At 38.4% G+C, this 12,825-nt stretch overlaps 1 protein-coding gene across 1 annotated transcript; it reads left to right on the top strand.

Moving 5' to 3' along the window:
• Positions 1-10,936: 10,936 nt before the first annotated feature.
• Positions 10,937-12,457, top strand: LOC105567829. The gene is made up of 2 exons (XM_012023037.1): positions 10,937-10,951; positions 11,414-12,457. The coding sequence occupies exons 1-2, from the start codon at positions 10,937-10,939 to the stop codon at positions 12,455-12,457; spliced, it is 1,059 nt and encodes a 352-aa protein (XP_011878427.1).
• Positions 12,458-12,825: the final 368 nt, after the last annotated feature.

Genomic DNA, 12,825 nt, shown 5'->3' with positions numbered 1-12,825 from the left:
TATACAGTAACATAAAATTTTTAACATTTGATGCATAATTTATTATATCTTTATGTTTATGCGAAATACATGCTTCACTGAACAGCCTTCATCGCGAGGCTCTCATATTATACTGCGTCGTTAAATGCGGGAGTTAATTACTCTTACGTTCTGATAATTTTTAATTGTTCGTAAAGAAACGGTTTGATATCTCACGGTTAATTTGCGATTGCATCTCAAAAAGTAATATACATATAATACATGGAGCAATTCGCGCAGCTACCTGTTCATTCGGGCGTAAATTACGTGCACAAGGCTGTAGCGACAGACATGCTGCTATACGCCAGAAAAACAAGGAATAAGGACACGGCAGTCGAGTTTGCTCACCGAAATATTCAATATCATTTTATAAGATACATTGACGCATACGTGTCGGATACTCTTGGACGCATCGAATATATTGTACTATATGCTGCGCAACAAAAATCTGAGCGTCGAATTCTACATCATGTGCCAACCAATTCGTCACCTACGACATATTTATTATATTGCTAAATCGATATTTTGCTTCTTGCAATTCAAATTATCTTGGCGAATAAATATTCTCCATGTTACATTTAACCATGGTTGGGTAGTGTCTAGTTAAAAAGATAAAAGTTAAGTTAAAAAGTTAAAAAGTTAAATATTTTTAACTTAATTTAATTACATTATAGACTGTTAACTTTTAATTGAATTTATTGTTACATTTTATTGGTAACTTTGAACTTTTAATTTACCTCTCTCTTAAGCCCGGTTTTTCATTTTCTGGTTGATTGTTAACCACAGTTAACCAGGTTAGTCGACTCTGCCTCTATTTAGATAATAATATAAAGGAAGATAGATATACTATTGTAATTTCTTTATACACATTAAGACTTCTTTCTCTACTTAATATATATTTAGAATACGCTATTTAAAATATTGTACGTGATATCGTACAAAATTTATCTGCGTTTGTATTCTTTATTTCATTAATGACGCACGAAAAGTTAATCAGACATGCCAATTATCCTGTCATATCCAGATCGTTCAATATTGATATCACGCTTAAATTTTATTATTATACATATTAATATACATAAGATTTATATCAATAATTATATAGAATAAAGATGATTTATCTAATCCTATTAATTATGCGTTCGAGGTCGGTTCCTATAGAGGTTTATATTTATTATATGATCAAATATGCAGTGTAATGCGGTCGATCCTGCTGTAGAGTACGAAACTATGTGACTGTTGGTAGATTCTGCAAATTATGGAGATTACTTTCACAAATTATGTGGAATTCGTAAACTTCCGCATTTCAGAGATCGATCGCACATAAATGTCTGCTTGCACTCTCGACCACTAGCTCTCGCGACACGAGTTTTATGCGCCTTAATATTTCTTTTTTATTCTTTTAACACTGTCACATTTAAATTTTATGATACGAAACAAGGATTGTTAAATACTTTCCAATTGTTAAGAATATCCAGTCTGATAATAATTTTTGAGAGAGAATACCGTTTCTCCTTTTATATATAAATAAGAGATAGTTATTTGATGTTTTACAAGTACAAAAGATTGATAACTAACAAGTATTCTTCTTTACATTGCAGTTTCTTGTCCACAAAATTTCAGTATTCATGAATTAGCATTTAATCTATTCTGTGTACTCACGCAATGTCGCCTGTATCTTCACCGCGACACGAAGTAAAAGTTGTTTCGATTTATCAGGACCCGTTACTATAAATCATTTAGTATTCCGGGTGAATATTTATTGGCCTCGTCTTTCGTGCACGTCTTTTAGAGCTCGCAAAAGAAAATTAATAAATTAGAGACCTAATACGAAACGCTCGAAACTCATTCGTGATTTCGACAATCTCACAATCCTCTCAATAAATATAAATATCATGTCGCATCTTACATTTAATTAAAACTTTTTAATAAATATAATCTACATAATTAATTTTGCGTTGCCGTCGTATTTAGATAAGCTCGAAATTCGCATTTCGTATTGTAAACAGGTGCTTGATAAATGTCGAAACGCTCTTCCGGCGTATTAATGATTGAGAGTTAGCTCTGAGCACCTTAACGATCGACAAATGGTGGAAGCAATTCTCGTGATTTAGTTGTTATAGTGCGAACGGCATTATTCCCGACAGTTAATGCAAGAGTAAATTCATGTACGTAGTAAGGCAAACCAGTCTGTTCCTGCCTGGTAATTGTACGCCATAGAACGCGTAATAGATCGATGAGAAAAGGAAGCGAGGCAGAATGGAATCATCTGGAGTGTTAAATGGAATTCAAGTTAGTGTTGTCTGTGAGAGACTACGGTGAAGCACGGTATATAACATTCCATGTAATCTTATGTATTTCGTCTCTTGAAGCTGCGTTCAAAGAGAAAGAGAAGGAAAGAGAAAGAGAGATCGACAATCTTAGAAATAAAACAGTTGAATCATTTAATTGTGATTTCCGCGAGTCGCTACAAAAATGTACCAGAATGTTGCGATTTTCGGTAAAATCTTTAACTGCATATTCAATTATCCGAAAGGAAGCTTACTTTTATAGAAGACATACATTTTGCATAACGCGCCGATGATTTCATCTGGTGATTTTATTCGAGACATCAAGAAGCGTATAGAAAATCGGGACCGAGCGACTTCGTTTGCATTTTCGCTGACTAATTGCAAGAACACGCGCTGCCACACGTTCGCTGGAATACTTACGAGTTATTTGACACCACTAGACGGTAGAGGAAAAAAAAAGGACATCGACGAAGAGTTTGGCAAGATCCCAATTTTCTTTTAACCGAGCGGTATAACGCTCCTGAGGGCATCGCGCAGCAATTAGCGGGAAACGTAATTACAGGCATTTAATTAAAACGAGTCGTCGTCGCGTGACGCACTTCCCCTATTTCTTTAGACTCCACAAACCCGTAGAGTTTACAGCCTAAATTTCAACATTTTTCCGTCTTTTTGTTGCATTTTTTTCGCCCTTTTTTGGTAAAGGATATTCTCAGCTTTGCGTCAGATTTTTAATTATGCTTCTGCGAATTATTTCTCGTGCTCTTATTTAAACGGTTAAGAGTACGCTAAGGATCGCGCTAGAATACGAAAAGCACCACGCCTACGTCATCATAATTCGAATTTATGTTGGTACTGTGCAAAATGCGATCGTTATTTTTGTATAAACGAAATTAATCCTGCTCAATATATCTAAAGAAAAATAAGACATAAGAAATAAGCTCGTTACGCTCTTCACAATGTTTTTACATAAATCGTAAAATTAAGTTTATTTTATGCTTTGTTGAAAAACAATCAGAACATGTTAAATTTTATGATGGAGGAAATCTTATAAGTCGCCAGAAGTAATTAAGAAACCTTGAGAAGATTACTTGACAATGTTTGGCAAATTTTTATGTTCAAATTCACGACGTTTCGACCATTGTTTGTGGTCCTTCTCAAGTGATGATTATGTCAGTAAATCAGTATGGTGAAGTAAAGGAGTCCATCATGATAGTCACGTTCTGTCGTTCGTGAAATCATGATCGGCTCCTTTACTTCACGATACTGATTTACTGACATAATCATCACTTGAGAAGGACCAGAAATAATGGTCGAACCGTCATGAATTTGAACATTAAAATTTGCCAGACACGATCAAGCAATCTTCTAGAGCTACTATATTTTATCTTCATATTTATTTATATTTAATAATTAGCACACCTATACATATAATGGAACTTTTGTTAAAGATATTGTCGGATATTCCTTTAAAATTATATCAAATTTTTAATTTATATAGCATACGTTGTCATTTAAAGAACTACGTTTATGTATATTTATGAATATAATATACGTGTTTACTTTTTCCTATACTTATAAGTCTTCGACAATATGATTAAAATACCAGTATATTTCAATTTTTTAACTTTTATAGAACAATAAGTCATCATTGAGCAAGCAATATCATAAACAATTTTACAGATGCTGATAAATAATAAAATATTTTCAAAAGTATTTTCCATTATAAACCTTGCTCATTGTATTGAATCATATCAAGAGTTCTCTTTGTTCTAAAAGCAATAGAGATAGCATTAATTGGTTAGGGATGCTATTATAATAACTATATAAACCCTTAATTAATTATTTGATAATAAATACATTTGTATTCATAATAATTACAATAACAATTATATTAAAACAAGCGCGGAATTTGCAACGAATGGTGTTGCGCTACGCAATATGTAAACTAAAGAGCAGGTAACTGTTTGTACATCTCGTAATTTCAATAACTGATCAGATTTATTTATTTATTGCTACCACCAATCTTCTAGCATCAAAGTAGGATATAATGCATTGTATTGCAAATATTATAATACGTCGTCATGTCTTAAGATCTCGACGACTCTTGGTACGTCCGTGCTCTAAATAATGAGTCGAGCGTCGCAAGGTAGAAGTTAAACGTTTATACAATTAACTCCCCCCGTCCATCTCTCCCAAATTCAGCAGATAGCAACACCTCGTCGAATTTGTGACAAGTTCGGAGACGGGCGCTCGCTCGTGCTCACAACAACGAGAAAGAGAAAGAGAGAGAGAGAGAGAGAGAGAGAGAGAGAGAGAGAGGTGCGAGGCACGACTGAGGGAAAACGGAGTATGTAACACTCCAATTAAGCTGAGGCATCAGTCCACGATGTCTAGGGTGCAGAGCTTGACAATGAAGCACTCATGATGCTGGATACCGTAACGAGTTGTAACGGTATAACGTCGGAGAGAGCGAATGCGGGCTCGCCAAAAGTTTCTCGAATTTTCCCACGAGCTCCTCCTTGCTCGTCGCAACGAGGAAGAAGTTAACATATATTAATGTAGAATGTATACATAACCAATTATGACGTACCTACAACGTCATAAAGATTTTGTAATGTATAATTTATAAGCACAGCTAACATATCCTCCCTCTCTCTTGAAAAGAGTTTGGTGTAACAAACACAAAAGAGTATTTTTCCTAAATTCTCTCAAACTTTCTTTTTTAAGGAAGCAGAAATAAATATTTTAGTTGCATTATTATAATTGTAAAATAATTAACTATGTATTAATGTAACGGTAAACTAAAAATGATGAACATAAGATAAAATCAGAAAAACATTACAGAATATAATAATAAATTCGTATCAAAGCTGCCCTTAAAATTTTCATCATTGACTAACGAATAAAAAGTAATAGCCCGTTCTCGTTAATGGATTGTTTTGTATAGTTTTTTATCGAATAAATAAATAATCCTATAAGATTTTCTTCTACAAAAAGCTGTCCAGAGCAATCCATTAATAGAGGGAGAAGATAATTATGACAATTAATAAAAGCTTATGTATGTAATTAATCCTTTTATATGAATATTTGCAGACACTTCCAACATATTTGACATTCAAAATAACTGAAAGCAATACTTGATTTATTTTATACACATATACACTCACACATTGACTGTTTTGTTAAATTATTAAATATCTTTAAATGTATCCTTTTATGATATTAAATTTAATCGAGCAAATTGAATGTATCGCAGATCAGTCCTTTTATCTTATTAAGTACGTATTGCTAAGAAAGACATTACAAAAATATTATACAGAAATATTATTTCAGAAGAAATGCTACCCCTCGGTCCCGGTTTAGACGATTAAGAAATCAATATCCGTCTTTATGTTCTTCTTTTTATCGAGTATCGACGAGTCTCGTTTGTAAAAGAATATTGAGGGTCCTGTGCTACGTAAAATAAACTGTTTTTTAGCGATTCGTTTCGAGGATTAACGCTCCGTTAGTCACGACGGATAAAACGACAGGCGGCTCCGCCACGACGAAATTTCTGAAAGAAGTCCTCAGGGCGGACTCAAAGCGAGCGACTCTGTCGCTCTTCGTCGAGGTTCTCTCCTCCATTATTTTCTTCCCTCTGTCTTCCCCGCCATCCCTCTTTTACCGCCTGTGCCTCTCTTACCTCCCCGACCTCTTTACGCGTTACCTCTCTCGCGAAAGTTTCGATCTTGGGTGCTTCACCCCTTTTAATACGATTACCAGCCGATGCGAATTCGCGTCGCGCTCTACATCGTTGTTGCGAAAGCCTGCAGCATCCTCCCCCAATGGCAACGGCGCCCTAGAATTCATTTTGGTTATGGGGCAATTTCACAAGTCGTTGGTAATTTACGAAAACTTCCCACGACGGGGCCGACCGATCTGCGAGGTAGACCTGATAAAAAGCGGAATGGAAGCGTTTGCGAGCACTCCCTACAAATTGCTCGCCGTATTTATACAGATACATGTGTCTATCTCCGCATTTAGGATAATTTCGAGATTTTAAATTGTTTGAAGCTAATTTTACAGATTTATATTCTCTCGAATTAATCTGTCCAGAAACTCAGCATTGTATTTTTCTAAGCACAGTCGTCCTCAAGCACATTTTACGTTTTTAAAATCGTAAAACAATATTTTCTTTAAATTAGGCATCGCTAAATAGATTTATTACATTTGAAAAGAAAAATAAAGCACAATAATAGCAGACAAATATATATATATAATAATATAGTCAAGCTTGGAGGAGATAAAGTTAAAAACAAATCATCTCGTATTCGCAATCTAGACACCAGTAACTCTCGTTTACACTTCCACGAAATATCATTTGATTACGCTTCATCAATCCAGTTTTACTATCACCCGCAATTTTTACAACCGTGGAAAATCACGTTCGGACTGCGTTCGAATCGAGAATCAAATTTTTACGCCGGTATTTCGAGAACACGTAATCGCGGTATAAACTACTTTCGAATTTCGTCGATTCGAACAGGAGTTTTCTCATAGTCGTCCTTAAAAATTCGTCCCCAAAATCGTTCCGCCGAGACCGGACCCTCCATCATGAAAACGGGAACGTCGAAACAGCACAAGATTACGGATCCCGCGCCGTTTACGGTATTTCGCGCGATGGCAAGTTTGATCGTCGGCGGTTGCAATTTGCGGAACGTCAAGATCGCGAGGACTGTCGCGCGAAAATACGCTCGAAATTTGCGCGCGGCGCGGAAAGCTAGGCAAGAGAAAAGTTTTTATTTCGGCATTTGCGAAATCGAGTTCTTCCCGTCGACTTTCTCTCCACGTGCTCTCGCACCATCAGCACCGTCGTTCCGCGTTTCGTCGTCTTTGCCATTCTGAGTGCCGTAAAACAATGTCGACGTACGAATCTGCGGAAAAGGTTCCGAACTTCTCAGCGTGCCCGAAAGTGCGTTGTTCGTGACGAATGGAAACGTGTCAAGGCACACCCAGGCGTATTACGCAATATTTTGTCGTGTACTGGTCTCACTGAATATATTTAGACGACGCATCTTCGAGAGTTTGTTTACAAGCGTCTTGATTTATCGGCGAATCAATTTAGTCGCACATTGCGAGTGATTAAAAGTTAAATTTTTACAAGCCAGCATTCATTATTGTCCCTTTGTAATCTCATTGATGTCCGCTATTCATATTTGTGACACTATATAGTAATTCAAACAAGCATAATTTTCATACATGATTTATTACAGCTTAAGAAAGATGAAATATTGTTTTCAAATTCTAATTCAATTTACTTTCTACTAAATTTGGAACATCGTCAAAATTCATACGAGATGTTATACAACTCTTCTTAATTCTACACATGTACGTGTATTTTATGGTTTATTCATTTATCTAAACATGTTCGGATAGTTTTACAAGCGAAATCGCACTTAAATTACGGCTGCATCAAATTTCGCGAATTATAAGTTAACGCAGTTTGCCCGTCGTTTTAATTAGCAAGATCTATTAATTATTCATATGTTATGGCGAAGTCGGCTTTATTAGGAGAAAAGAAGACTTCGCAGGTGCTTATTTTCGGTTTCTTCGGGGGACTAGTGAAAGTAGAGAAACACGAAAGTTCACCGTTGAAATTTTCGATCTGAATAAGATACATCGATACTAAGGTTCAATGACCGGAATTTCCATTTATTTTAATTCGGAATAATAGATTCACACAGACGTGCCACGACAGGTGATATTGCATTAAAAAATGGCTAGAAAATTTAATGAGTTATGTTTTCTATTTAATACTAAATACGTCGATAAATATGTCACACACTCAAATTGAATTTATTTTCGATTATAGTAAATTGAAAATGAAAGAAACACGGCTTTGTTATGTGTTCAGACTTTAAATTTGCGTGAGAGAATCTTTTAATTTCATGTTTAATAACTCCAATTATGCTTTGGACAATTTTAACGTAGGAAGAGTTGTCTGAATGTACCGTAAAAACGAGATCGCACAGTGCGCGAGGAAAGGGACACGATTTTTTCCGCGTTTTTTTTCCGCTGCCAGTGTATAAACCAACTTGCAAATAGTAACGGTAAATGCAAAAGGGAACTTGTTCACGAGGGAAACAAGGACCGCAGAACCGCAAAATTTTCCATAAAGCTGTCGGCGCGCATTCCTTCCGCGGCCGCTTCCGAAGCTCGCGCCCGTGGGAGCGGTCGTGAGAAAAAGAAAAGGCAACAAAGACGCAGTATTTATAAAGAATCCTAACGACTCCGTAATTAGTGTAATTACGGAGCCGTGTCTTGCTCGGTCTTAATGCTCACGTCACTCGGAACGCGTTCTCTCCGTAATTCCTTCTAATGTATCTGCCGGCGAAAAAGGGCGGCCGGGACCCGGCCCGGGGACCGGAGGAGGATGGAGACCCCCGACGCTGCGACAGTGCGACTGCAGTATCTAGATCGAAGCTGGTGCGCTCCCGGTTGCGAACGAGGGAGGATCCTCCTCGACGATTGCCAGCCAAGAACGGATTACCTCTAATCTCTGACATTAGCTCCCGCTCTGCATCGACCGTGCTTCGCGCGCTCCTACAGGAATATGTCTCCATTTACTTTCTGTTCTTTTTCTCGGCACCTCGCTCGTGAATACCCGAATAAAAAGGATGACGCGGATAAATCTTGGCGGCGCCTGCTAGCGGACTCTCAGTGGAAATCCTTTGGAAACTGCTAATTATGAGAGGGCGCCTGGCCAGCAGCTAAATACGCGCTTTACCCGTTCAAAAGCGATAGCCCGTTTGAATCGCGTAGCTTTCAGAGAAAACTCGTTTCTCTGTCTGCGTCTACGCTGTTTCGCCGGGTATAATTAACACTTGTAGTAATGACATTGCAATTCTCGAAGGCCGTAATATTCGGTAATCCTATTTCTAGCGATGTATCTCGATTCTAATTTCATTTTCTTATTTCTTCGCGTTAGTTAATATCATGCATATATCCAAGTATTCTTTATTACCAACATATACACATACTTGGAATATACACCTGCTTTCGGCCGTGTCTAATTAATTTTATTAAAAGATATTAATGCAACATTAACATAGCATTATCTATCTGAAATTAAAGACTTGTTTTATTAAGATGTTTTTTTTCTATTATTGTCCAACCACAAATGTTTTAAGGAATCGAATATTGTAACAGCTTTAATAAACTTGTTTGCATTGCTATTAAATGTCACTATGTTTATTACGAGCGGTACGTACACGAAAATAGATTACGGTATGAGCAATGCGTCATCAACGCTACAATTCACGCATACTTCGCAAGAATATTGGATCATTGTGCGGTGAGTCCAATTAATTCTCAAGTAAGGAAATTAGGACTACGACTGTGAAACGGCGCGCAGTTCTCACAACGTGCTCAACGAGACGTTGCTAATTGTCGCCGTATGGTTACCGATTTATTGCCCCAGACTAGCGTACTACTCCGACGTTTAAACTGTAAGTAAAAGGGCAATTAACGGTTGACCGCGACAAATAAAGCAACGAGAAAGGTATTCACGCAGGTGTCTGTTATAGTGTTAGGTAATGCGTCTTCTGTGCCAGTTCGGCTACGCCGAAACATGCATGCATCGTCGCTGAGACATTAGCGACGACTTCTTCGTTGCTTTCTTTTTGTAAAATATTAAAGAATTAAGACGCAATTAAAAACGTTTTTTTTTACAGCTCTATAAAGAACTTTATGTCTTATATAACAGTGTATAATTTTTTATCGCGTCATGCGTTCAATAAGTTAAAACAATGTATGTAATATTCTATTAGTCACCTAGATATGTACAGATATATTATTAATTTTCATTTATTATGTGCAATTTTTTAATTCTAAATAAAAATTCTAATAATTTGCGTTAATTTTTCTTCTCTATCAAAGGTCTAGTAGCCTATAAGATTGCATAATCGGGAGCATGATTGTGAAGCATATTTGCATTCTACAGATATGTTATATGCCGGATGCTGAAAACAATTGTGTGATATGGAAATGACATTTCCAGATACCAGAAAAAATATCGTTGGTGATAGCGCGACTCTACAAGTGCAGTTCAATTTAAAAAAAAAAACTTTATATGACGGTCCACAATGGAAACAATAAATCTTTTCACTTGCATCGTGTTAACAAACGTACAGACAAGAGCGTTATTTTAACTTTAACTCACGCTTATAAATTTTGACTTTGTTTCTCGAGATTCGTTCGTTCTTGATTTCTGTGCCTATCGTGGAAATTGTGTAAACCACGCTTTCTGCGCGACAGTTACTTTCATAAATATATTAAAAAGCCCAAAGAAGTTTGATTAAATAAAATTTATACACACTGTGATAGAATAACTTGTGTCAGAGAGTAACTTATGAATATTCTTCTCGCCTGTTTACTTAGCGAATTCGCCTCTCGAATATCTTCCTTGCACGATCAATTGCATAATTGAGGAAGTTTGGGGATTTTCGAACGTGATGGGTCCAGATCAGAGGGCGTGTTGCAGCGAATATCTAGTGAAAGTAGTGCGTCGTCTGGCGTCGCCGATATAAAAACCGATGAATCGGTGATATAAAGCACATTCAGACTCATCTTCTCACAGCACGTTCACCATGAGGGCCTTCTTAGTGAGTAGTAACATTTTTCGTCAAACTTCTTTCCTGCGGGTATCTTAATAGTCGTGACTGCACCATCGAGCAGCACTTAATACTTATCATATTAAGTAAAGAGGTGTAGTTCTCCAATTTACACAAATTTTTTATTATTAGCGGATATAAATTCTTTGTGTTGTAACATGATTGTCTAACTGTATTATTGGAACATTAAGAACAGAGTATAATATCTTCAATATCATACGTCTTGTTTAGATACTGAGTTTTTATTAATCACTCGACACTCGCAAATCGATCTTAATCTTGCAAATACATGTCTAATTGTAAATATAATCTCTTTCCACAGATTTCAATGTAACGTCGCCAGTTAATAGAAAAAATTAATATTACAGATTTCTTTAATAAAATAAAAATGTATTACAAACAAATCATAATTTTTCTTAACAATACATCTCAATGGCGAATCATTGCTTATAGGTTTCTTTGTTATTCGTCTCCGCTATCGCCGGTGATGCGACGGAGAAGAAGCAAATCAAACGTGGTCTTCTACACGAAGGAACATCGATACACGGACACGGCGGCTACATCCACCATGGTGGCGTATTGCACGGACACGGATATGGGAATGGATATGGGCATGGATATGGGCATGGATATGGACATGGATATGGGCATGGATATGGGCATGGTCACGGGTATGGATATGGGCATGGACATGGATACGGACACGGACACGGATACATACACGGACACGGATACGGAAACGGGTACGGACACGGACACGGATACGGAAACGGGTACGGACTAGGATACGGAAATGGGTACGGAAACGGATACGGATTTGGACATGGATACGGAAACGGATACGGATATGGGCCCGAAATTCTCCACGGAGGAATTGGTTCTGGAATCGGGATCATAGGAGGACCGCACGGTCACGGAATCTACGCACCAGGTTTCGGCGCGGGACACGGACCCATACACGTTCACAAAACCATTGTGAACCGTGTGGTACCAGTTCCAGTTCCCGTACCTCAGCCCGTCCCCGTCACTCGCAAGGTCCCCGTGCCGGTGCCGCATCCCGTACCTGTCGAAGTAAAGCGCCCCGTTCCGGTCCCGGTGCCCCAACCGATCCCGGTTGTCATCAGCAAGCCCTACCCCGTTGACGTACCTCGCCCGGTTCCAGTGCCGGTACCTCACACCGTGCACGTACCGCATCCAGTCCCAGTTCCACATCCGGTCCCGGTACCCGTACACCACAATTCGTATCCTATCCAACCAACCGGTTCCCATCTGATACAACCAATCGCTCCCATCGGGATTGGAGCGGCCGAAGCGGGAGCTGGCGCGATATATGAAGGCGAGCACGGTGCTGGTCTTGCCATTTCCGGTGGCATTTCCGGTGGCATTTCCGTAAGCGGTGGTGACGGCCTCGGCCCCATAGGCTCGGGACTCCACCTGGACGTGGATGCCGGCAGCGACGGATATTCTTATCCGGTACCGGCGAAGAAATTCTTTTAAGCGAAGCACACTCGAAAGAATCTGTTACTGGAGACATCTCCGATTTGCACGCCGACGCGATACATCTGCCGTTTTCGAGACCCCGGATACGCGGCACGCGGTTGGCCTCCAGTCACGCCACACCCATTAATCCCGCGTTTCACTTGATATTTATGGATTTCGCACGCCGCGGAAGGTCCACGAGCGAGGTCGTGACCTCGATTAAAATTCCGTCTAAAACCGCAAAGCGAAAAGGATCAAGGTGCATAAATATATTGGCATTTACTTTCGTGTTCTCGACAGTGACAAGGGAAAGAGAGAGAGTGCTGCATTTTGAAGACGTGAAAGTAACGCGATGCGAAATCCGAGGAGATGAATAATCATGCGGA

The sequence above is a fragment of the Vollenhovia emeryi genome, unplaced genomic scaffold (genome assembly GCF_000949405.1).
Source record: "Vollenhovia emeryi isolate VEMERY1.0 unplaced genomic scaffold, V.emery_V1.0 DF939134.1, whole genome shotgun sequence".
Taxonomy (NCBI): Eukaryota; Metazoa; Arthropoda; class Insecta; order Hymenoptera; family Formicidae; genus Vollenhovia; species Vollenhovia emeryi.
The sequence above is the reverse complement of the archived record's forward strand: the minus strand, read 5'-3'. Positions and strand labels throughout refer to the sequence as shown.